General features: G+C 41.1%; 7 protein-coding genes across 8 annotated transcripts; 5 read left to right on the top strand and 2 right to left on the bottom strand.

The window, feature by feature from the left end:
• Positions 1-8644: 8644 nt before the first annotated feature.
• Positions 8645-9699, bottom strand: LOC119560984. Its single transcript, XM_037874765.1, has one exon. The coding sequence runs from the start codon at positions 9589-9591 to the stop codon at positions 8671-8673; it is 921 nt and encodes a 306-aa protein (XP_037730693.1). The 5' UTR covers positions 9592-9699; the 3' UTR covers positions 8645-8670.
• Positions 9700-15152: 5453 nt separating this feature from the next.
• On the top strand, positions 15153-16951 carry LOC119556877 (protein phosphatase 1 regulatory subunit 36). Its single transcript, XM_037869356.1, has one exon. The coding sequence runs from the start codon at positions 15372-15374 to the stop codon at positions 16836-16838; it is 1467 nt and encodes a 488-aa protein (XP_037725284.1). The 5' UTR covers positions 15153-15371; the 3' UTR covers positions 16839-16951.
• A 338-nt stretch (positions 16952-17289) lies between these two features.
• On the top strand, positions 17290-18315 carry LOC119560061 (peptide deformylase, mitochondrial). Its single transcript, XM_037873371.1, has 2 exons — positions 17290-17613; positions 17820-18315. Exons 1-2 carry the CDS (start codon positions 17335-17337, stop codon positions 18129-18131), a joined length of 591 nt encoding a protein of 196 aa, XP_037729299.1. The 5' UTR covers positions 17290-17334; the 3' UTR covers positions 18132-18315.
• A 30-nt stretch (positions 18316-18345) lies between these two features.
• Positions 18346-19306, top strand: LOC119560050 (peptide deformylase, mitochondrial). Its single transcript, XM_037873359.1, has 2 exons — positions 18346-18876; positions 18944-19306. The coding sequence occupies exons 1-2, from the start codon at positions 18472-18474 to the stop codon at positions 19253-19255; spliced, it is 717 nt and encodes a 238-aa protein (XP_037729287.1). The 5' UTR covers positions 18346-18471; the 3' UTR covers positions 19256-19306.
• Positions 19304-19751, bottom strand: LOC119560072. The gene has a single exon (XM_037873383.1). It carries the CDS (start codon positions 19698-19700, stop codon positions 19320-19322), a length of 381 nt encoding a protein of 126 aa, XP_037729311.1. The 5' UTR covers positions 19701-19751; the 3' UTR covers positions 19304-19319.
• On the top strand, positions 19726-21609 carry LOC119560022. The gene has a single exon (XM_037873315.1). The coding sequence runs from the start codon at positions 19977-19979 to the stop codon at positions 21468-21470; it is 1494 nt and encodes a 497-aa protein (XP_037729243.1). The 5' UTR covers positions 19726-19976; the 3' UTR covers positions 21471-21609.
• Positions 21610-21737: 128 nt separating this feature from the next.
• LOC119560028 lies at positions 21738-23536 on the top strand. Of its 2 annotated transcripts, XM_037873336.1 has the most exons (2): positions 21738-22749; positions 22818-22972. In XM_037873336.1, exons 1-2 carry the CDS (start codon positions 21873-21875, stop codon positions 22829-22831), a joined length of 891 nt encoding a protein of 296 aa, XP_037729264.1. In that variant the 5' UTR covers positions 21738-21872; the 3' UTR covers positions 22832-22972. The 2 variants fall into 2 exon arrangements, with proteins under 2 accessions (XP_037729264.1, XP_037729255.1); XM_037873327.1 differs by having other exon boundaries at positions 21738-23536.
• Positions 23537-23664: the final 128 nt, after the last annotated feature.

Genomic DNA, 23664 nt, shown 5'->3' with positions numbered 1-23664 from the left:
CTCGCAACTGCCAAATTTTGCACGTTTTGTTTGCACTTGATTATTCTATATGGCTTGGCTTCCAGGGGCTGACTTACTATCGCACTAAGGTATTTATGAAGCAGTCGACTGATGGTGTGGCTTTAAGGTCTAATGGATTTTGAAGCTCTGGCAGGCAACTTGTGGGCGGATCGGAATTCAGCAATTAATCATAATGCGGCGGCGGCTGGTAGCAAATAACCCAAACACCAACTCAGAAATACAGCAAAACGAAAATAACAATTGCAGAAAAACTTGGTCTTAGATACATTCAACACTGAAAAAAATGTTTGAAGAAGCACGTTTTCAGCTAGATTATAATACCCGTAATAACTATATTATTGTAATTTTTATTTTATTTTATTACTACTGACATGTATTTAAGTTACGACATTTCACAATTATTGTTTTTTAAATTAATTTATATTCATTTCAATATCAACCAACGAACTATGTCCTATAAATACTTTAGGTACTCAAACCAAAAAATTGTTTTCACAACAAAAGACTTCATACAACTTTATGGAATTCTATAGATCTAGAAGAGATTTTGTTAGCATGGATATAAATTTTTCTCTGTTTATTTTCCGGCATTATGGTTAATTTAATTTTAATTCACAAATTGCAGCAAGCCATTTCAATCATAATTGCCGACGTTCTTTTTTCTTTCAGTTATGGCCAGTGGAAATTTATGCACTGTTTCCTTATCCCGGGCCCTCGTCAAATCGGTTTGGTTGTAGGCGCCTTAGTTTTCCAGGGGCGGTGCGTGGGCGTGGGCGTGGCAGTAGAGGCGGACATTGCATTGTTGCCGACAGTTGCAGCCAAGCGAGTAAAATGTTTAACAAGCGCGAAAATCGCGCAAAGCAATGCAAAGCGAACTGAAGACGACAAAGACCAAAAGATAAAATTTTCAGAGTTTGGGTCCTCTTTTTTTCTCATTTGGTCTTTTTTTTAGGTCCTCGGTGATTTATTTTAGACATTCCTATTCTATTCGGTTACCCAGTAGGTTTTATTGGTGGGAAATTGTAAGGCCTAAGGGAAATCGGCATTTTAAGGGGCTTTACAAATATATCAACAAAAAGGTTTTACTTTCCCAAAATGGTTTTTTAATCTAAGAAATATATACAATAGATATTTATATGTTTCCAAACCAATACAAAACATTTTTGGAATTTTGGGTTTAATTTGGTAACCCTCTTTAGACCTCTTGTTCTTTAATAATACTCCTAAAGTCACTTAATTTATGTTTTTCGATTACAAAAACTGATTTCAAATGCCACCAAGCGGTATTCCCAAGTAATGGGTACTCCTGCTGTCCAATCCTCTGTGATTATCTTGTGTTTTTCTTTTTGGGTCGCAGACGGTGCAGAGTATTTAATTAAATTTTTGGTCCTAGTTGTTTACAACAGCCGACGTCTCGGTTAATCTTTTGATTAACTCGCAGTCAGACAATGAGAATGCATGTCCCTGGGTCTGACAACTTGATAATCTTTGCATCACAGCGGAAAGTAAAAGTGAAAGTGAGAGTGGAGGAGGGGGAGCTGCGTAGCTTGTAAAGCTGGGAAGCCCTCATCCAAAAGCGCCATGTGGCAGCATTTGATGAAATATAAAACTTCAAAACGAGTCTGACAGCTGCTGACATTGCTATGTCCTCTTACCAGTGTCTCTGTCTGTGTGTGCCTTCCACAGGATCTGTATCTGTGTGTGTGTGTGTGTCAGGATTAAGCCAGCGCATCATTAAACAGACGGCTGCACATTGCGCATACGTCACGTGGCACGCAAGGAAAATGTGTAACGAATTTTGATACATTTCGTACATGCCCATAATGCAGCCTCTTATGAGATTTGTCATCGGCGAATCAACTGTCAACTTAGAGGCATTCAAATGCTCAACAATTAATCAGCTTATCCCCGACTGACATGAAATGTGATTGCCAAAGGAGCCGAAATCGTCGGAAACTCATTTCACTTCATCGGAATTCTCTCAACTGCAGTCAATACACTTTGCCATTGCCATTGGCATTGTCATTGCCTTGACGAAAAAAAAAATCAGCTTGAGACTTACGAGTCATTGTGGAATTCCTCAGAAATAAATATTTTTATCGCACATTTCCAGGCATCGAGCATTTCTTTCGTGTTCCAGACGACACCTTGGCATCGCCCATTGAAAGCGGTGAAGTAGTTTCTGATTTTCGATATTGCTTCATGCTTTAATGGACCCTTTGTCAGTGGGTCTTTTCAATACTTTTTAATAGTCAAAGGTGTATTAAATTAATTTTGATTTGAAGGATAAAATATGCATTTCTTCCCATTCATTTGGCATTTAGGTTAGTTTTATAATGGAAAATGGAGCCCAGTCAAGTAAGTCTAAAATGTCCATTATCAAGCCATCAATTTAAAATGCTTAACACAATATTCACTTATACATACAACTTTTTAATTTAATTAAGGATGTTGGGATAAATTCATACTGAGAACGCCCGCCGGCAGTCTGAAGTAATAACGGATCCTTAGAGAAAACACAAGAAAAAACCCTTATGGCACTCGTCCGTTATGGCCATAAATGGGGGCAATTACCAACACTTGCAACGGTATTTAGCCGACCCGTCCAGCCCGAAATTGAAGTAAAATAAACAAAATTAATATGCTGCCACCCGTCGGAGGCCCGAAGGCACGTCTAAACACAATGGACCGCCCGCTGGAGAATCACGCACACGTTTGTGGGCTGAGTGGGCAAATTTCTACCAGGTCGTTCATTCATGTGGACATGTATATCGTACATATATGTGGGGTGGTGGGGTTACAACGTTATATATTCGCCGCTTATTATTTTGCAATTGGGGCTTGGACACCAGCATTGCGCACTTACTTAATTGTTATGCATGTGTTTGAAACACAACGAGCAAACAATTCGGAAATGGGATCCCGCCCTTAGAGCGAAGACCTTCTAGCGACTTTCCATGAGGATTTTCAGACAGCAGAAACCTCCACAATGAAGTACTGTCTATAAGGTGTTATCACTGAGGACGGCAGTCCACATAGTGACTAAGAGCACCAGGCGACTACTGTATACAGCGCAGTGATTAGTCCGATCGTAACGAGTGACTCACCAATCGAAACGTATAGCATAAAGTAAAAGGATTACATGCCAAGACAATAAAAACTTTATATTGGAGGTGTTGCGGACGGTAGGGGTGCCTGGACCTTTTCATTAGATGACAGCCTGTCATCAACAATTCATCAATGACTGTCATCAGTCAAAAATTCATCGATGACACCAGCTAGTCTTGAAAAATTCATCGATGACAGCAACTATGATGTCATCAGTGCACAATTCTCCAACAACGTATAGATCAGTGGTCGGCAGCGGCCTATCTAGTGAGCATAGGATAGTGTTCTGCCCATCCTCTGCTCGCTCACGTATAACGTAGATGTTCGTATGACTTCGGCATGAGTCTTCGGGTCTTTTTTTTCTCAGCTTCGGCGTGTTTTTTTGCTTCTGCGGCAGAGAATTTCAGTGCAAAACAGAGAAACGTCAGGCGTCAGAGCGCTGCGCGCCAACTTCGTGTTTTTTACACTTACACTAATGCAAGGAAAACTGTGATGGTATGTGTGTGCCGACCACTGGTATAGATGAAAGCAGAAGGCTTCATCAATGACTGTCACCAGTCAAAAATTCATCGATGACAGTAGCTAGGCTGTCATCAACAATGAATCGATTACATCCTAACACTTGTTATCAATAAAAAATTCATTGATCACAGCAGCTTTTTACTGTCTACCCCGTTAGAGTGTGTTTTAATATTTAGTAGTAGTAGTAGTTAATGTTTATTTGTTTCTGAAAATAAAAGTACAGCTTTTTAAATATTTATAACAATAGCTACAATTTTATCAAGGTTATTATATTCAAGGTATATAATTTGCTGATATCATGAAAATGTTTAAGAGGCAAACAAAAATTACTCGCCCTTAAAAGGATTCACTCCTGTTTAAGGATGTATCAAATATATAATGCTGTTCTGAAAAGGCCTAGATTGTCAGCTATGAGTGGCCAAAGCAGTGGCACTTGTCTGGCCATTCATTAAGCCTGGACAACATGGCGTATCAAAGGCATAAAACTAAATATTCCCGGGCCTTTCATCTCTCCAAATGTCAACAAGGTCGCCCCGAAACGAGCCAAAGGGATCAGGGTTCAGGGATCCGGATGGGGCCACATATCGGCGCACCGCAATCGCATACAAAAACACCGAATCTCGGTCCGTCAGTGCTTAATTAAATCTCCTCGGACAAGTTTATTTTACTTTCTCCCTCCCGGGCGGGCTGTCAAATTAGGGCCAATTCCCCCAAAAGGGCGGCGGCTGTTGCACCAAACTTTGTGGTTTCGCCCAGGCTGAAACTAATTTCAGCAACTAGATGATGTCAAGTCATTAAGTTATATTTGGTCAGATGGGAAAAGTGGCAAACGCTCCAGAAATAGTTCCGTTGAGCTGGAAATGATAGTAGCCATAAAGCCCGCCGAGGGTCAAAGTCAAAGGAGCAAAGTTCACTGAGCCCGTTTGCAGGACTTGTTGCATACTTTCGTGGCCTGCCTGTTAAAATGATAAAACGGAATTGCTCGTAAAAGGGGCGAAAGGTAGGGAGAATTACAAGGATTCTTGAAAATAAAGTTTGCTAATTGGACTTCATGCGAAGCTTACTGTAAATTTAATATTAGAACTTTTAACTACATTTGACAAGGGGTGAACCTATTAAAGTAAAGCTGGAATTATAATTAAAGAGGGACCCTTAGTACCCATGTGGCTCATATATGCCGTTTAAGCTGTGACAGGCAGGCATTTAATTAAATTTAATGGGCAACCTAATTTATTATAAACCCAATAAACGGGGTTCCTAAATATATTACGTTTGTCAAGTGAATTTATTCAAAGTAAAACTAAATTACATTTGATAGGAAACGTATTTTATTTAATTTCTAATATTTTAGATCTTAAACGTGGACTGAATTTACCTTGTTTTTTTTTAGGTCTAGCTTTATGGGTGTGCTTTCATAAGAACATAAATATGTTGCCTGGGGTTTTTAACACACTCTACAACATAAATGTAAATTGCTTTAGTTGCTTAAAGTTAAGCTGCATTAACAAGGGGATTTGATCCAATCCCTCAACCAGGTAATCCAGCAAGTCTGACGTCAATGATGAGCATACTTATTTGCCACTGGCAATATCTGAGTTTTTCATTTCACTTTACCGCCCGATGGCAAACAAGTTAAATGGCAAATGGTCCTGCAGGCTTGGCATTCCCAGTGGCAGGAGTGTTTTAATTTATCAGCCCCTGATTTGGAACTTGTCGCCAATCCTCTGCAAATCTCACCTGCCAGGTGGGAAGACCAGCTGAGTGCCTGCCTACAGCTGATTAAGCTCATTTATCAAAAGTGAAGCCAGCCAGCTGGAGGGTGCTCCAAGTGCTTCAGTCGGCTTAAGGTTCACGCAATTAAAGTGCGCCCAAACGGGAGACCAAGAAATCGCCTACGGCATTTGCCAAGTTGAAGTCAATATTGATACTCTTGTTGGGAATCCGAAATTCGCCTACGAATTCCCAAAGAATTGCGAACGGGGGAACAACGCAGGATTGCAGGCCAAGGAATCTTGGTATTCGAAAAGTTTCCAGGCGCGCATCAATTTGGCAAGACAAACATATAATCGTTAAAGTTTTAATTGTACTGTGTAAATGATGTTTCGCTGCCATCTAAATTTAGATTGAACGAAGTTTGGATATATATTAACAAAGTTAGCGCTGCGCAAGAGGGCAGAATTTAATTCGAACTGATAACATTTTCACAAATCTAATACAATTGTAAGTTAAGGGAAAATTAGGTGTGAGGCTAACTCTTGGGATTAATAGATGTTTTTCATTCTTGGAGGTCGGAATAATCAATTAATATGTTTCTTTTAGATGGAAAAGCATTATAAACTATGCAAATCCTTTCAAAGCTACACACTTATGTGTAAAATAAAGAATACGTCAGCGCTTTGAAGCCGTTTCCCGGCAGACTTAAGTCACCCGAGGGGAAAGTGATTTTCAACTTTTATCTACATCGCAACTGCGCCTGTCTCGGGGAATTCTGTTCTGACATTTGTCAAATAGTTGGCAACTTCTTCCATTCACCCAGTCCTATAACTTGACAAAAAAGGCGACACCCTTCCTTGTTGTCCTGCCATCGCCAGACATCTCGAAACTATTGACGTGTTTCACTTTTTATGGCATGCGCCTCCTGGGACGCCAGTTGTAGGCTCTTCCTCAACATTTCAGACCCTGGCTTATTACATCGCAAAGTTGATTTCATGGCATTTTTGTGGCGAGCCTCTGTGTTGACAGAGGGCAAAAGAATTGGGCTCGAAGGAGCTCAGACAACTTGATACGACACCAGTGATGAGTTATATCTAAGGGGAAAAAAAGCGAAAGTGCCACAACCAAAATTCGTTAAATAAAAATCAGGTACAAGAAAAATAATAAATATAGAATAAATATAAATAAATAAATATGGATCATCTTATGCTATCTTATGGCTAAACCTACAAGCTAAAAAGGGGGTTTATTATAAAGATATAGCATGCAGGTGGCCTAAAAAACCAATTAAGATATAAACATTTTTTTTTTTAAATGAAAGCTTTATTTAAAAAAGCCTTCTTAAAAAATATCCAATCAATTGGGGAACTGTATTTTTTAATCCTATTAGTTAACACCAAACAACACCCAGAAAAAAACGTATTTGCACAAGCCATTAAAATCCAATCGAGGAGAAAAAAATTTATTTATTGCCCATTTCCTGCTTTCACTTTTTCTTTTTATTTTAATTTTTTGTGAGATCTTTTCTGTTTTTTGTCAAACTGGCGCCTGGCAGCACTGCCTGACACCGGCTGAATGATTGAGTCCGGCATTTGTGAAACAAATTGCTGGGGATTTCCCCCAAATCCTTCTTTGGCCAACGCATTTCGGCCAGGACATGCTGAACAAATGAACAATTTCGTGAATTAATTTGATGTCTCGGCTGATTCGCTTCTCGTTATTCAGAGAGGCAAAGATACATCTGTCTGCGACCCGACCACAAAAAACTTTGCATAAAGGAGCACAGTAAATGGCCTTGAGTCCTCCTGAAAAGAAATGTACTACATTCCGCAGATGTCACATGTGCAGGACAAAGGCTCGAAACAAAGGATACATTGTAGCCGAATGATTAATTTCCACTCATGTAGCATGTGGCTTTGATGATGATAACGATTGCGATGATGTCAAGTTTATCATTGACCAAGGTTTATCGGCCCAAATTGGGCCATTTATCTTGATGACTTTGAATAATAGGGCTATATTAAAGGCAACGTGTTGGTTAAGCAAATTAATAAACATTAGGCGGACTTTATAAAAAAATATTTAATTTTCAGAAAACATATAGATTGTTTTTATTTAGTCTTTAAGGTGAGTCCATTTATATAAACCTTTTAATATTGTGTCATGCTTTGCTGAAAGGCTGTTTCTGTTAAAAAGGCATTTACTGTTGATTTAAGGTTTAAGCTAACTTTTGTAAATCCTTTTCTAAAAAGGGTTAAACTAAAACCAACTGACGGGGAATATAGTATTTATTTTTTTTTGACATTATAAAACCTTTAATAGGAATACTATGCATACTTTGGACTCACAGGGTCCCACATGACGTACAATATACACACACCCACAACTGGTTGAAAACAATGCCCTTGGACTGCATTTTAATGTGCAACTTGTGGTTGAGTAAATTACCAGCTCTCTTGCCATGGAAAATCCCCCACTCGGGGCCATTATCCTGCTGGACAAGCTGGTGGCAACTATTTTTAAAGAGTTAAAAGCGTTTCAACGAAAAGTGAATTTATGAAATTAGCATAAGTTGAACCCAAACTAAATTACAACTTTGAGAGGTCCATGGAGAGGATATGGATGGTTTCAGATTCATTGAGGTGAACAAACGGAGGCAAATCTCAAAAATACTTTTGCAGGGCGACAAGGAAACGTTGAAATACCGAAAAATATGGCTGGGCCATTTTCTACTTTCATTTCGGCCGCAGGTCCTTTCCGTTTTCGTTTTCCTTTGTCCGTCTGTCTGTCTAATCGGCTAGAAGGGCTTAGATAAAACACGAAATGGCCACAAAAAGGAACTTGTCGCTAAGAGCATCTACACCCATACACATATCTGCAAATATATGCAAACAACCCATGGGATTCGAGTTCGATAACCTGAATCTGGACACAAAGTGTGGGCCTAAAGGCTTGCCATTGTTGTCTAACAAATTTGCACACGTCAGTAAATAAAAACACATGTGTATAATAAAATCATGACACTACTAAAGTAATGGTAAGTAAGATTATGATATAAAAATATTTAATAATACTTAAAATTGTAAATTTGCAAACTTAAGCCTTAATTCACGATCAAAAGTACATTTTTAAACACATGATAGTTTTACGTTGTGAGGAAAGGTTAAAGTCATACTAATAATGATATAAAAATAATAATCAAATCAAGTTTAACATCAATTTAAGTTATAAAATAAAATAATGTTCATATAATACCACATATTATTAAGTTATCACTGGATTTTAAATTTCACAAATACATTTTATTTATATATTCTCAACCAGATGCTGACTGAACCGCACAATCGTGGAGAGCACGTCGATCATATAGACGAAGAGCATGGCCAGGACGGAGGCCTGCAGGACATTATCCGATCTATCCACGTACTCGTACCGCCGCTGATGGACCACCGTGACGGTGAAGAGGATGAGTGTGGCCGCATACAGAAGACTGACCATCGACGCATAACGCAACATATAGCGATTACCATTCAGATACACGATGACGTATATCGAAACGATAGTCACTAGACAGCATAATGTGACGATGATCATGAAGACGTGGCCGGGCAGCAGCTTCAGCGGCAGATAGATGCCCATCATGTAGAGCAGGATGTTCAGGACCAGGACGATGACCAGGATGCCAGCCACCCAGGGCAGCGTGACGCGGGGCCACTGTTCGCAGTTGACGAAGATCACCACCATCTCCACGATCACAATGGCAAGCAGGCCGTTGCAAGGACAGTGGTTGGCCAGGTAGACGAAGGCCAGGATCAGGACACATCCCACGGCCATGAGCAGCCACAAGAAGCTGGGCACCGTGGGGCTAATCAGCAGGCCAAAGTTCTGTTCCATGACCCTTAAGGTCACCAGCTGGACGACCGCGAAGGTCGTGAGGGCCGCATGGAGCGCATAGACCCATATGAGGTGCTTCTTCTTCAGGCTCATGTTCGAGCGCTGACTCCTGGAAGCCAATGAGGACGCCGCGCTCAATACCGGAGGTTCGCTATGTGGCTGAGATGATTTTGGAGGCGGGGGAGCCTGTTTCGGAGGAGGAGGAGGCACAGGAGCTGTCTTTGGAGGTGCAGGAGGTGGTGGCTTTGGCGGGGGCGGAGGAAGAGTCGTCCGTTGACCACTCGGTTTGCGCTGACCCGTCGATGGACGCGGTGGAGGATTTCGATTACTCATCGTCCTCCGCGATAATAATAATACCACCACCTTTCCGAGAACCCGCTGTGTGTTATAAACATGTATATTAGATGTGTGTGTTTTTGACTACTTAGTCGGTGTGTATACTGTAAGGGTGTATACTGTTTGGAAAAAAACATACTTTGTATTTCAGACGAATTTTCATATCTCTACTCTACATTTGCATAGTATAAAACTATAGTAACAGGCTTTGAGATACAGCAAAACTATTGTTTTCTGTTTAATTAATCAGTATCCACATTTATGTAGTTCCTTAATCATTATTAAGAAGAATATTAGAAAGTCCACAATTTATAATATTGAACAAGATTTCCTCGAATCGTTTAATTGTGCACATCAAATTTTGGTCTTTAAAAAAATAAATTAATAATTAACAATCGTGCCAAAAAACACGCAGAAAAAAGATAATGTCGTGTTTCGAGAACAAATCCCTAGATCTTCCGCCTATATTGCTGCATACTTTTAGACACCTTTTTAATGAGATTTCAAAACACTCGTGGTTTTACTGTCTATCGTCATAGGTGAAGATGAAAAGCACTCTTTATAATCGCCGAGCGGAAAAACCACTTTCCAGATTTTGCAACGCTACCCGGAGAAATTCGTCTCCGTGGGACTCATGCATTTTAAATGAGAATTAGAATTGCGCTGGCCAGCACTCGAGTGCTAATCAATGACACGTGTTCTGCTGTCACCGGGCTCATTAAGATGGCCCACCTTGCACCTGATGATGTGTTTACATATGTATTTAGCTCAGTCGCTTTGTGTGCCCCGTGGGCGAACTTTTTGGGCCATTTTGTGGCCGAGGCTTTTACTGAATTTTAATTAAACCTTGCCGCTGAAAAGCCACCACGTGCAGAAACATTAGCAAACACTGCCAAAAGTCAGGAATTAAATAAACATGAGTCGGCCAAAAATCTTTAGGACTCGCCTGGGGGAGACTGCACTAGGTATACGAATATATATACATATATATATAAATCTCCTTTAGAATATGTTATTGTGTCAGAGATTACCCTGCTTTGTTCGAATTCTATCTAATCCCCCGCAATCGATTTCAATATATATCCAATACCTCTGTTACACAATCGCCAGCTTCAGGAAGTATGGCCATATTTGATACTATTTCCCCCCCGGATTACTGTCGTAATAAGCTTTGACATTGAAAGCCATATAAATGCCTATCAATCAATGGCCTGCCACTTACAACAATAATAAGTTTTAAGAGATTTAAATGGACAGTGGCAATAGCAGCAAAAACCGCAGCACGAACAGAATAACAAATTCGGACGGGAAGTGGTCCTCAAGGAAGTCATGGCAAGTATGTACAATTAGAGTGACAATTGGATTTTATTGCCACTCGAATGAGTTTAACTTGGCTGTGAATTGAACAACAGATAACATGGAAAATATCCTTGGGAAAATGCAAACTATATTGCTTGATAAAGAGTTCTTGACTGAAAAAAAAAAATATTTTCTGGTTAATTGAATGGGAAAGTACATTTAAAAGTATTAAGTCTAGCGATTTTTTCAATTAAATATTTTGCTGAATGCATTTGGTAACAAATTAAAGAGTATTTAAGAATTAAGAATTTTCCTCACAATGTAATTAAATTTTAATGTCTTTCATTGTGTAATTTTGGCTGGTCGAAATGTCGATAATTATTAAACCAATTAAAACGTCTAGCTTACATTGCCATGGCAAAGACTTGAAGTTTTTAAGAGCTGTCAAAAATATTTCACTGAGTGATTGAATGCTTTTAGCGATACTTGAAACATTTTAGCATTGAAGAAAAATAGCCTTGTTAGTACATTAATACCTTGAACTTTTCGAGAGCTTCTTTTAATTATAACTAAGCCTCCACTTTTTTAGCCTGAAAGGTGAAAGTGTTCCACATGCCACAAAATTAACCTACCCTTTATATCATAGGCGTGAACTTATGTCAACCCCCCTGATCAACCTTGAGGGTTAATAATAGGGTTTCTGTTTCAATTATGCATGTAGATGTCATTTTTAAGGACATGCGAACTCGGCAGGTGTGCCTTAATGACTACATACACTAGGGTAAATTTATCGGGCTAATTAGTAATTACTTATATGGCTATTTCTGAATTTAGGACGTATTGAAATTGTATTTATAATTTTTTTTAATAGATTGGTTGTAATGCGTGTTACCCCAAAAAGAAGTTACATTATAAAACTCCTTTCAATGGTTTTTTGTGAGCGAAGGCAAGACATTAAAAATGCCATTGCGGCACGTACCCACATCAAAATCATGCCGTGACTTTCCGACCGTGCGACATGCAATTGAACAAATAAATCAGCGGGCTAATAAATTTTTAGCAACGCCGGTGGGAGCTGCCCCAAAAATCGAGGGTAAAATCCGGGCTTCGATAAATGCTGCCATAAATGCTGCCAACTGCTGGATTCGGTATCCAGACTGCCGACTGCCGACTGCCGACTGAGCCATTAAGGAAGCCCAGTGAATGGAGCGAAGGACAAAGCCAGATTTCAGGCGACAAGGCAGGGGAGTTACACTTGGCTGACTTACTGTAGCTGTTGCTCTTGCCGCTTTTCCATCTTTTCCTGGTTTTCCTGCCTTTCCTGGTTTTACTCTGCCTTACCTTGAACGCTATAACGCCTGCCGTACCACACTGCGTATACGTGTTGTACCGCACCATGGGTTTCCCATCCCCCAAAAAAACCGAACAATATGATTAAAGGCCATTCTTAGCACCTGTTCTGCCTGTTTATTTCGTATCGAATCGGGTATTAATTGCATTTTATTTTTTATGCCAACACTCGAGCCTCGCATGCAATTAAATTATTTATGCATGAGGGCGTAGGCTATTTGAATGCTTATTTACATGTAACCGAGCGTGTTTACTTTGAACACATTTAACAGGAAACAAATGTCAGTCGCAGGAGGCATCCACTTATTTCAGCTATCCGACTGGGAAATTGTAGCCAATAAAAGTGGGATAAATATTTGCAGGAATTCTGTACAAGTTCCATAAAATAACTGTCCAAAAGAATGCAATAGAGAATTTCTGCCTACAGTGCTGTTGATATAAATAGTTGAATATAAATTCAAAGGGGACCAAGTAGTCGTTTCATTACCTTTACCCTTTCTGATTGTTTAAAATTTGATTGGTAAGGCAAAAATCAATAATTACTTTTGATAATGTTCGAGTTAATTCTGCCAATGTCAGAGGTGCAAAAGACTTGTATTTAAGCTGCTGAAAGCCTGGCAAGTAATTAAAAGGATGTCCATTTTTTATTTTACCAGTATTATTTTACAGACATTGGCAGCATATTATATTATTTTGCTGTAAAAGCATGGTCTTTAAATATTTTAAGTATTAAATTACATCATATTATATTATAATAAATTTAATTTAAGTTAACTCTGCCATAAGAAACTCTCCAAAACTTATCCTTGTTAAGAATTTCCTTAGTATCAGCAATAACTTTGGATTTTCCTTTCCCTTCTTCAGGTATTCTTTAATTATGTCCCACATTTTTTTCATTTGATCCCTTCTTTGTCCTTTCCACACAACACGAAGCAAAAAAGAATTGTCCTTGTACTTTTCCAAGAAATTTCAAGGCTGCTCTGCATGCAAAACAAATCCCTAACAATGAGAACAAAATACTAGTACTAAAAACTGAGAGACCGCAGGGTACAGAGAACTACAAAAAAATTAAAACCTTAGATTATGATTCTAGAAAGAGGTTGGTCCAGCAATGTTTATGCGATTTCAAGCGTTATGTGCCCAGCGGAGATCTAAAAAGACCGCTTGTTGACTACATGTCAAAGGAAACAATGCCGCCAGGAACTGACATCAGTTCTCCATTCTTTTTCCGCTTCGCCTATCCTTTTATCTCTGCTTTTCAACGAGTTAAGTGCATTTAATTGAAAGAACTACAAATTAGTTTCTTAGCTGTTTTGCAGTTGGTCTGAAAATGTCACAGAAAAATAGCATTAAGGGGGCGGATACTTGATTTTACCCTGCTACAAAAAAGAGCCCCTAGGAACTATTAATGAAATTTACATTTTCGCCTCCGTGCAGAAAGTTGATGCAAAGGATTATTCTATAAATATAAGTATGGAAAGTACATTTCTCTGGAAATGGTAATTAAATTGACAAAACATCAGACAACTTTTCATAATCTTGGTCCAGACTTCTAGGAATCATTATAAATAAAGGGTAAAATCGACTTTAATGAATTTAATTTTTCCCATACCTAACTCAAAAAATATAAATCTCTGCTTATTTGTCTAGTACTAAAACAAAACACATTTAAGGGCAGCTATTAACTGTTGCCTTGGTAAATAAAACAATTGAATAGGTATAGAAATGATTTGAACAATAGCAATTATATAAATTGGTATTGGGTACCATAACAATAAAAACAATGACGTCAATTGAAAATAAAACGAAAACCCCCACATGCCTTTTGAAATGTATGGTGTGAAAAGAATTGTATGGATGCTCTACAAGAGGCTTCACTGTACCGCCATCGTTTGCATGAGTGACTAAGATTTAGGGCCAGAGGCTTTTTCTCATTCTGTGTGGGAAAGTAGATTCCCTCGTTCTTTTGTTGATTGTTGGTAGGTTCCCACATAAATTTCCCGCAAGATGCTCATAAATTTTGCCTATTCGGCGTTATGAGTGCCCTAGAAATACAAAGGAATGGGAAAGATATGATAACAATATCCTGGCACCATCTTAATTTGCCTCACAGCTAAAATAAGATTATACTATTAAACACTCGACGGGGAATTTAATTCTGGTGGGTGGTGCATGAGAGGTTCTGCTAAAAGTATGTTACCAACTACATATTTAAAGCAAATAAAGTGGCTTGTAAATTCAAAAAATTTATTTCAACGAATGGCAGAATTTAAACCAGAGTCCCTAGAGCTGCCATAAAACAAGAAAGCTTTCCTGATGTTTCTATACAAATGTTGACCATAAAAAAGCTTAAGGCTCAGGACTCTCTCTTAGCTTCGTTTCACATTCGGCAGTTAGTCCACCAAAACACGTTAAAGCAGCAACAAATATCCAGATTTATAATGTATTTTCAGTTATTTAAGTTAATACAAATAAAAAGTTTTAATAAATCAATTAAAAAATTGTAGACTTCTTTATTTATACAATTGTTTTTTTAAATTACTTCTTATGTTTAGGTACAAATTAACAAGTCATGTTAGTTTTTGGGGGTGCACTTTACACTTATTCAAAAACTTTTATCTCGCAACAAATTGTTAAAAAGTTTCTGCCACTTTCAGCAAAACACAACTAAAATTGGGGTAATCTGTACACCAACTCCTAAACTGGCTAAGAACTTTTTGTAGGTCGATTTAGAAGAAAAGTGTTTGGGTAATGGGGCAAACTTTGAAAAACATATCAGTGGCTAATTGGGAGAACAACATTGTCCACTTTAAAAGGTATAGCTTTTAAAATATATAAGCTGAATATGAACTGTGCTAACTACTTCAAGTTATTACTGGGGATTATGTTTATGACATAAGCCTTGGATAAACCCAAACTAGTCAAATTTAAAATTCAAAATTTAATAAAGATCAAAATTCAGTTCAGTTCCGTACATTTTACTATACACCGATACACAACTGTCACATTCCACAATAAATATCAGAAAAGTATACAAATAAAAAAACCTATTCTAAATAAAAACCCAAAACAAAAAAATTGCATTACATTTAAAAACACAAAAAAAGTAAACACACCAATACAGAGTCATGAAGAGGGTCCACGTGGACAACTACACTCCGAAGTATTATAGTGGCAAGTGGTCTTGGAATGCGGAGAAGGACTGCCTAGAATTTGAGCCCCACAACGATCTCGAAGACGCCAGGGAGCGCTATATCACCACCAATGGCTACAAGTTCCTGCGCACCATCGACCAGGAGGAGGAGCTCATCTTCCGGCAGGCCTATGTCCGGGATTCGAGCACCTATGACTTCGACACGTTGGTGATCAACGATGTCCGCGATCTGGTACTCTTCCTAATGCCCAGTGAGTTCTTGACCTACAGGTTCGTGGAGTTTATGCACCGCCCTGCGGTCCATCGGCTCATTCATGCCCTGATCATTTACTTCGAGTACTTCCTGCGGATGGTGGAGTTCGTTTTAATACGACGCGATGAGCTGGCCGATCAGATCCAGAGCGATCAGACCATCGAGATGAAGAAGATCTTCTCGATCTATCTCAGCCAGTATCGCCTCTTGGTGGCCCGCAACTACAGTGTGATCCTGAAGGGCGAGGGCGACATGGCCAATTACTATCACCTAAAGGAGATTGTCAATATTTCGGACACGAGTCGCGACAGGATCTTCCACGAGCAGTTTTTGGCTGTGACAACCCAGATTGTTTGGATCTGCATGCATAGGCGGGCATATAATGTGATTGAAATGGAGATGAACCGGTTGTTTCGTTCCGATCACTTCGTGATGACCCGTCCGGAGTATCTCAGCTTTACACCGGCGGAGCGAAGTTTGTTGTACGGAAGGAACAACAAGATTGTCAACTATCGCACCCAGGTATCGCCACTTATTCAGGAATTGGAGCACGTGGCGGAGGAGGATATGCCAATCCTGTGGATCGGAGAGCGAAAGTACCGCGGCACCGATGTGCGCATCGCCGAGATGGAACTGGAGTACATTGTGCCCGGGCCACAGCTGCGTATGATCGATGTGGCGCATGGTATCTTGGGCCATCCCAAGGACCTGTACAACACCATACTGGACCTGGACTGGCCCACTGTTCGCTACTCGAACTTCTCGCTGGGCTATGATCCGTATCACATAATTCGCCAGCCCCACCTGGATATTCCCAGGATCGACGCCTTGAAGGTGCGCAAGATGAGCGAGCACTACGAGCACTTCTACAAGGTCTATCGCATCTACGAACCGCACAGCCTGCAGATCCTGAACAAGTGGCTCAAGCGGGACAAGCTCGTCCAGTTCTACCGCTCCGGAGGACTGCTGCTCACCAACGTGGTCTCCCGGTGCGAGAAAGAACTGGCCGAAAAGATCCAGGTCACCAGGGTCGACCAGGTCATCTCCAACTACTTCAAGGTCAAGTCCAGGCTGCGCAAGGGATCTCCCTACGAGGCGGACAACATCAGCATCACGTCCTCGCGAATCGGAGGCTTTAACTCGCCGCGTCAGAAGAAAGTCACTTCCCAAGAATACTATTTCGATTGATTCCTTCGCTTTTAAAGTAAATTTGGAGAAATATCCCATTCTTCGGACTTCTAAGAAATGTGCAATACTTCAAAATTTAAATTTCGTGAATAAAATCATTATGGTTCTTTAAATTTTGGTGTGATTCTGGACTCCGGATTTTCAGCTACCATTGAAGAAATTGAAAACATTGAATACAATTTTTAAGAAGGTATACAAATGAAAAAAGGTAGCTTATCTTTTTATTATTATTTGGGGAATTAGGAACTATTAGGTATAGTTAATAAGGTGTAATTAATGTTAAGTATTTAAAATAATAAAGCATCCCTTATCATTATAAATTTCTGGTTAAAAATGGAAATGGTTCGCGGACTTATTATTGCCACTGTTTGTAGTGCCTGGTCAGCTGATCCGAAGATAAGGCTATCGCACCGAAATCTTCCCACATTGACAATCCTATACAGCAGTTGCTCGATAGACATTGTTCAGTTTAGAGTCCCATCTTTCGCCCAAAATCATGTCCGTTCCTCCATATCGCCACTTCACCCAAATTGGGGATCCTGTACTCCGCCAAAAGGCCGAGGAAGTTTCTCCAGAGGAAATCGACAGTTTGGAGGTAGACCAAATTATTGACCGCATGGTAAAGGTGTTACGTCACTATGACTGCGTGGGCGTGGCAGCGCCCCAAATCGGAATTCCGAAGCGTATTATCGTTATGGAGTTCCGCGAGGGCAAGCAAGAGCAATTTAAGCCGGAAATCTACGAGGAGCGAAAAATGTCTACGCTGCCCCTGGCCGTAAGTAAATATTGCATCTTTAAATATAATTATTGATAAGATTTAAATGATAATATAATTGAATTTAATAATAACAATTATAATATATAAACATTTTTTAAGAAAGTGTTAAGATTTTAAGATACATTATTTTAAAGTGCAAGATTTTTAATTAAAAAGTGCAACGGCAATCCCGTGATTTCACACCATAAATCATATGCTTGCAGGTCTTCGTTAATCCGGAGCTGGAGATAATCAGCAGCCAGGTGAACAAACATCCCGAGGGCTGTATGAGTGTGCGGGGCTATTCCGCTCAGGTGGAGCGGTACGACAAGGTCCGAGTCCGGGGGATCGGCAAGCTGGGCACTCCGTCGGAAATGGAACTGGAGGGCTGGAGCGCACGGATCGCCCAGCACGAGGTGGATCACCTAAACGGAACTATTTACGTGGATCGCATGGATATCTCGACCTTCAACTGCAACAGCTGGGAGCAAATCAACGCAGCCGAAGGTCGTTCCGCGATTTGGTTCCATAAATAGTAATTCTTGTAGATTAAATATAACTACAATTACTAAGTATAATTCGGGAACAACTTATTTGTCATAAAAATGGCATTTTAAGGTTTTTATGTGGTTTATATGGTTTTGATAAAAGCTATTCGGTGTACATATATAATTATTATCCCGAGTAAAGAACAATTTCATACAATGTGTACGATTCCAATTCAACTTGTCTTTTATTATTATTGTTTTTTAAATTCAAAATTTAAACTGCGCGCCAAATTCAAAAACGTTTTCTATCGATAGTCGATAGATTATTTCACATCGCTAGCCGGTCAGCTGGCAAAGAGGTTAAACAACCAGGATAGGATTATACAAAATGCTGCTAAAACAACGGATAAAACTATGCCAAACGATTCTGAAACACCACCGCTACCTGGGAACAAGTCCTCCTGCCAGCCAGTCATTCAGGAAGTGGTACCAACAACTGTGGACCACGGAGCGCACAAACCTGCCGCCTTACAACCACTTCACCCAGATTGGAGACCCCGTCCTGAGGCAACAGGCTGCTTTGGTGCCCAAGGAACACATAGGCAGTCCCGAGATCGAGGCCATCGTAGAGCAGATGGTCAAGGTGCTGAGGAAGTTCGACTGTGTGGGCATTGCGGCGCCCCAGATAGGCGTTTCCCTCAGGATCATAGCCATGGAGTTCAAGGGAGGAATCCGAAAGGAGCTTCCCGACGCGGTTTACCAATCCAGGCAAATGTCGGAATTGCCATTGACTGTGAGATGGAAATACTAACTACCAGTATACATAGTTTCAACCCTTCTAACTACATAACTTTTGACAGGTTTTCATTAATCCCGTGCTGACTGTGACCAATTACTCCAAACTGAAACATCCCGAGGGCTGCATGAGTGTGCGAGGATATTCCGCCGAAGTGGAGCGCTTTGAAGGAGTAAAGCTGACGGGCCTTAACCAAGTGGGAACCCAAAACGAACTGGCACTGAGCGGCTGGAATGCCCGGATAGCTCAACACGAAATGGATCACCTGGAGGGAAAGCTGTACACGGACCACATGGACCGCTCCACCTTTGCGTGCACCTGCTGGGAGGCGGTCAATACGAAATCCGGACGTGTGGAAATACCTTTCTACAAGTAGTTAAGTCGTTTGGCTTTGTATGTATGTATATACTGATTGTATGTATGACTATCTATCGTTGGTCTTAGTCCATGGGTTTGATGGGTTCATATGCCCGCAGCTTGTGGTTGGCCGCTCCCAGGGCCGCCTTCGCCTTGAAGTACTCCGGACTGTCCCACAGCTCGCTCTTGTCCATCATGTACGTGAAAAGCTCGTTGTACTCCCGCTTCAGCAGACGATGCGAAGCAGCCGTCTTCGACCGCTGCACATCAAGTAGCTGGGAAAGAACCTGCTGTACCTCGTCCTCCTGATCCTCACCATTCTTTGGGCTGCTCTTGGAGAGATTTGCCTTCAAATGGCAGAATTCATCATACTGCTGCCGCAGATCCTTTCCCAGATAATTGAGCACTGCGGTGCGCAGGATGAACTGCCGTATAACCGGATGGGCATTGTTGCGTCGGAACATGCTGGAACACACGCCGGTATCCTCACTAAGTGTGTAATCTGAAAGAAAACAAAAGGCTCACCATGGAAATAATTTTTGGGAGAAGAACCAAGCTATACTCGGGCTCTTAAAATAATATAAGTCGCAGCAGCATCCGAAAGGAGATTCGGATGTGGCTTTCGAAAATAATTACTCATTCACCACAACTCAAACCATAGACGTCACATCCACACCGACTTCTCACAGCTCCTAATTAAATACCTGCATACATTAATACCACTATATTACCCAAACATAATGAAACGCATCCATGTGGATAACTACGCCCCAAAGTACTACAGTGGCAAGTGGTCATGGGATTCGGAAAAAGACTGCCTCCACTTCCAGGCACACAACGATCTGGAGAACGCTCGGGAGCGCTTTATAACCACCAACGGCTTCAAGTTCCTGCGCACCATTGACCAGGAGGAAGAGCTCATCTTCCGGCAGGAGTATGTGCGACCGAAGACCAACACCAGTGACACTGTGGTGATCACAGATATTAGAAATTTGGTGCTCTTCCTGATGCCTCGAGAATTTTTGTCCTACAGATTCGTACAGTTCATGCACGAGCGGGAGGTGCTCCACGTAATCCACTCCTTGATAATTTACTTTGAGTACTATTTACGCCTGGTGGAGTTTGTGCTTATTCGCCGTGATGAACTTTCCGGTCAGATGGCCCAAGTCCAGAGCGAGCAGACCAGTGACATGAAGCGAACATTTTCCGTTTACTTAAGTCAGTACCGTATGCTCGTGGCCCGCAATTACTGCCTCATCATCGGGGGCGAGGCCAACATGTCCAAGTTCTACCACATGAAGCCTATTTCCAACATTTCAGCAACGATCCACGATAAGTGCTTCCATGAGCAGTTTCTGGCTGTGGCCATTCAAATGGTCTGGATCTGCATGCATCGCAGGGCGTACTTTATCATAGAAATGGAAATGAATCGGCTCTTCCGGTCGGAGCACTTTGTATCCGCCCGTCCTGAGTACCTCAACTTCACGGAAGCAGAGCGCAGTCTTCTCTATGGCAGAAACAAGAAGAACTGTAACTACCGAGTTCAGGAATCGCCACTGATCCAGGAGCTGAAACTGGTGCCAGTGGAGGATCTGCCCATCCTGTGGATAGGGGAGCGCAAGTACAGAGGATCCGATGTCCGCATTGCCGAGATGGAGTTGGAGTACATTGTGCCTGGATCACAGCTCCCCCTGATTGACGTATCCCATGGCATTCTCGGCCATCCAAAGGCGCTCTACAATACGCTCCTGAGCCTCGATTGGCCGGCTGTACGGTACTCAAACTTCTCCGAACAATACGATCCGTACCAGATTATCAGGCGACCTTACCTGAAAATTCCCAAATTAGATGAACTTCAGATGCGAAAGATGAGCGAGAACTATGAGCACTTTTACGAGATTAGTAGAGTTTTTGAGCCCTACACCCACAATGAAATCACCAAGTGGGTCAAACGAGACCTCACCATCAAGTTCTACCGGTCAGGAGGTCTGCTCACGAATGTGGTATCGCGGTGTGAAAAGGAGTTGGCTAGCACATCCACGGGTCCAAGGGTCGAGATGATCATCTCCAACTACTTCAAGGTTATATCCAAAATACGCAAGGGTGATAAAGACACGGACAAAGAAAAAGATAGCTTTTTAAACGCACGTTCTGGCAGTATGGCAACGCGCTTTAGTGTAGGTAAAGTGACAAAAAAAAGTTCAGTATCGGGGGGTCACAGAAGTATCCTTTGAACAGATCCGGTTGAAAATAGTTAAAGGGACTTCGATGACACCCCAATTTCGATATTTTGAAACTGAAATTTTGTATCCAATTGTACCATTTCCATGCATATGTGCGAATATATATAAACTCAAACATCAAGTGTTAAGCTGTAAGGCAATGGGACTGGGAAGCTATGTTTTAATCTAATGATCATATCAAAAATGACTGTTTTAAAAAAGATTATATGGGCTATATAGAGTAGCATAGGAAATGAACTTCACTTTCAGGGATTCTAAAAATGGTCAATTCTCCCCTATACTTCGTCGCGTACACTACAATACAAGAACCCTAAAAAAAATAAAAACCATAAGACACAAACCCTAAAAAAAAAAGGAAAAGACACAAACCCAATACTTACCCAACCGTATACAATGAAGCGCATCCATGTGGATAACTACGCCCCAAAGTACTACAGTGGCAAGTGGTCATGGGATTCGGAGAAGGATTGCCTCCACTTTCAGGCGCACAATGATCTGGAAAACGCTCGGGAGCGCTTCATAATGACCAATGGGTACAAGTTTCTGCGCACCATCGACCAGGAGGAAGAGCTCATCTTTCGCCAGGAGTACGTGCGACCGAAGAGCAATAACAGCGACACAGTGGTGATGCGGGACATTAGAGATTTAGTACTCTACCTTATGCCTCGAGAGTTTCTGTCGTACAAGTTCGTAGAATTTATGCACGAGCCACCGGTGCATTCCGTCCTCCACGCCCTGGTATTATACTTCGAGTACTACCTACGCCTGGTGGAGTTTGTGCTTATTCGCCGGGATGAACTTTCGGGGCATATGGCCCAAGTGCAGAGCGAGCAGACCATTGAGATGAAGCAGACCTTTTCCGTATACCTCAGCCAGTACCGCATATTGGTGGCCAGAAACTACTGTGAGATCATCAAGGGCCAGGGACTGATGGCCAAGTACTACCACATGAAGGAGATCTCCAATATATCAGCCACGATCCGCGACAAGTTCTTCCATGAGCAGTTTGTGGCCGTGGCCATACAAATAGTATGGATATGCATGCACCGCCGGGCGTACTTTGTCATCGAAATGGAGATGAATCGTCTTTTTCGATCGGAGCACTTCGTTTCCGCCCGTCCTGAGTACCTTAAGTTCACGGAAGCGGAGCGCAGTCTTCTCTATGGTCGCAATAAAAAGAACCTTAACTATCGCGTTCAGATCTCTCCGCTGGTCCAGGAATTGGAGAAAGTTGCTCCCGAAGACTTGCCCATCCTGTGGATAGGTAGACGTAAGTATAGAGGCACCGATTTTCGTATTGCCCAGCTTGAGCTGGAGTACATTGTGCCCGGATCACAGCTCCACTTGATTGATGTATCCCATGGCATCCTCGGACACCCGAAAAAGCTCTATAACACGATTCTGAGTCTCGACTGGCCGGCTGTAAGGTACTCCAACTTTTCTGAACAGTTCGACCCGTATCACATAATCAGGCGACCTCACCTGGTAATTCCCAAGTTAGGGGAACTTGAGATGCGGAAGATGAGCGAGAACTATGAGCACTTCTACAAGTTGAGCTTGGTTTTTGAGCCATGCACCCATAATCAAATTTGCAAGTGGGTCAAGAGAGACATAAATATTGCATTCTATCGCTCAGAAGGTCTGCTCACGAATGTGGTATCTCGTTGTGAAAAGGAGTTGACCAGCACATCTGAGGGTCCGAGGATCGACCAGATCATTGCCCATTACTTCAAGATAATGTCCAAGATACGAAAGGGAGATTTCGATGATACGCCTCGCATCAGTGACGTTAGCACTGACAAATGGCTGTCAAAAAAAGGATCCATATCTTTGGAGAAATTCTCTCAAAAGCCGGGAAAAAAGTAGTAATCGAAGATTACTTCTTCGTGCTTGTGATGATAGACTTTGCGCGGAGCAAAAAGCTTAATAGAGGGAATCTCCTCCATTTTTTAAGCGATAAAAAAGTTACTCGTGCAATTTATACATTTTCAAACTGTAGATACAAGTATACATAAGTACATCAATTAAATCATGTAAAACGAGAAATATTTGTCTATCATTAAAAACTTGGGGGCCATAAAATCACGATTTGCAGTTGTGATTGAGAAGTTGTCAGAAGGTCTTAAAAATTTTAAACTTATATTGTAAATACGTATATAACGCTGATTTGACCAAAAAATATAGC

Source organism: Drosophila subpulchrella, chromosome 3R (assembly GCF_014743375.2).
Source record: "Drosophila subpulchrella strain 33 F10 #4 breed RU33 chromosome 3R, RU_Dsub_v1.1 Primary Assembly, whole genome shotgun sequence".
In the NCBI taxonomy this organism is placed as follows: domain Eukaryota; kingdom Metazoa; phylum Arthropoda; class Insecta; order Diptera; family Drosophilidae; genus Drosophila; species Drosophila subpulchrella.
This window is presented reverse-complemented; position numbering and strand designations above follow the sequence as displayed.

Excerpts from the sequence above, each read along its gene's own strand:
- LOC119560984 (XM_037874765.1), bottom strand. The coding sequence starts at position 9,591 with ATGAGTAATCGAAATCCTCCACCGCGTCCATCGACGGGTCAGCGCAAA.
- LOC119556877 (XM_037869356.1), top strand. The coding sequence starts at position 15,372 with ATGAAGAGGGTCCACGTGGACAACTACACTCCGAAGTATTATAGTGGC.
- LOC119560061 (XM_037873371.1), top strand. The coding sequence starts at position 17,335 with ATGTCCGTTCCTCCATATCGCCACTTCACCCAAATTGGGGATCCTGTA. Across the intron at positions 17,614-17,819 it reads TGTCTACGCTGCCCCTGGCC|GTCTTCGTTAATCCGGAGCT; the intron begins GTAAGTAAATAT and ends ATATGCTTGCAG.
- LOC119560050 (XM_037873359.1), top strand. The coding sequence starts at position 18,472 with ATGCTGCTAAAACAACGGATAAAACTATGCCAAACGATTCTGAAACAC. Across the intron at positions 18,877-18,943 it reads TGTCGGAATTGCCATTGACT|GTTTTCATTAATCCCGTGCT; the intron begins GTGAGATGGAAA and ends AACTTTTGACAG.
- LOC119560072 (XM_037873383.1), bottom strand. The coding sequence starts at position 19,700 with ATGTTCCGACGCAACAATGCCCATCCGGTTATACGGCAGTTCATCCTG.
- LOC119560022 (XM_037873315.1), top strand. The coding sequence starts at position 19,977 with ATGAAACGCATCCATGTGGATAACTACGCCCCAAAGTACTACAGTGGC.
- LOC119560028 (XM_037873327.1), top strand. The coding sequence starts at position 21,873 with ATGAAGCGCATCCATGTGGATAACTACGCCCCAAAGTACTACAGTGGC.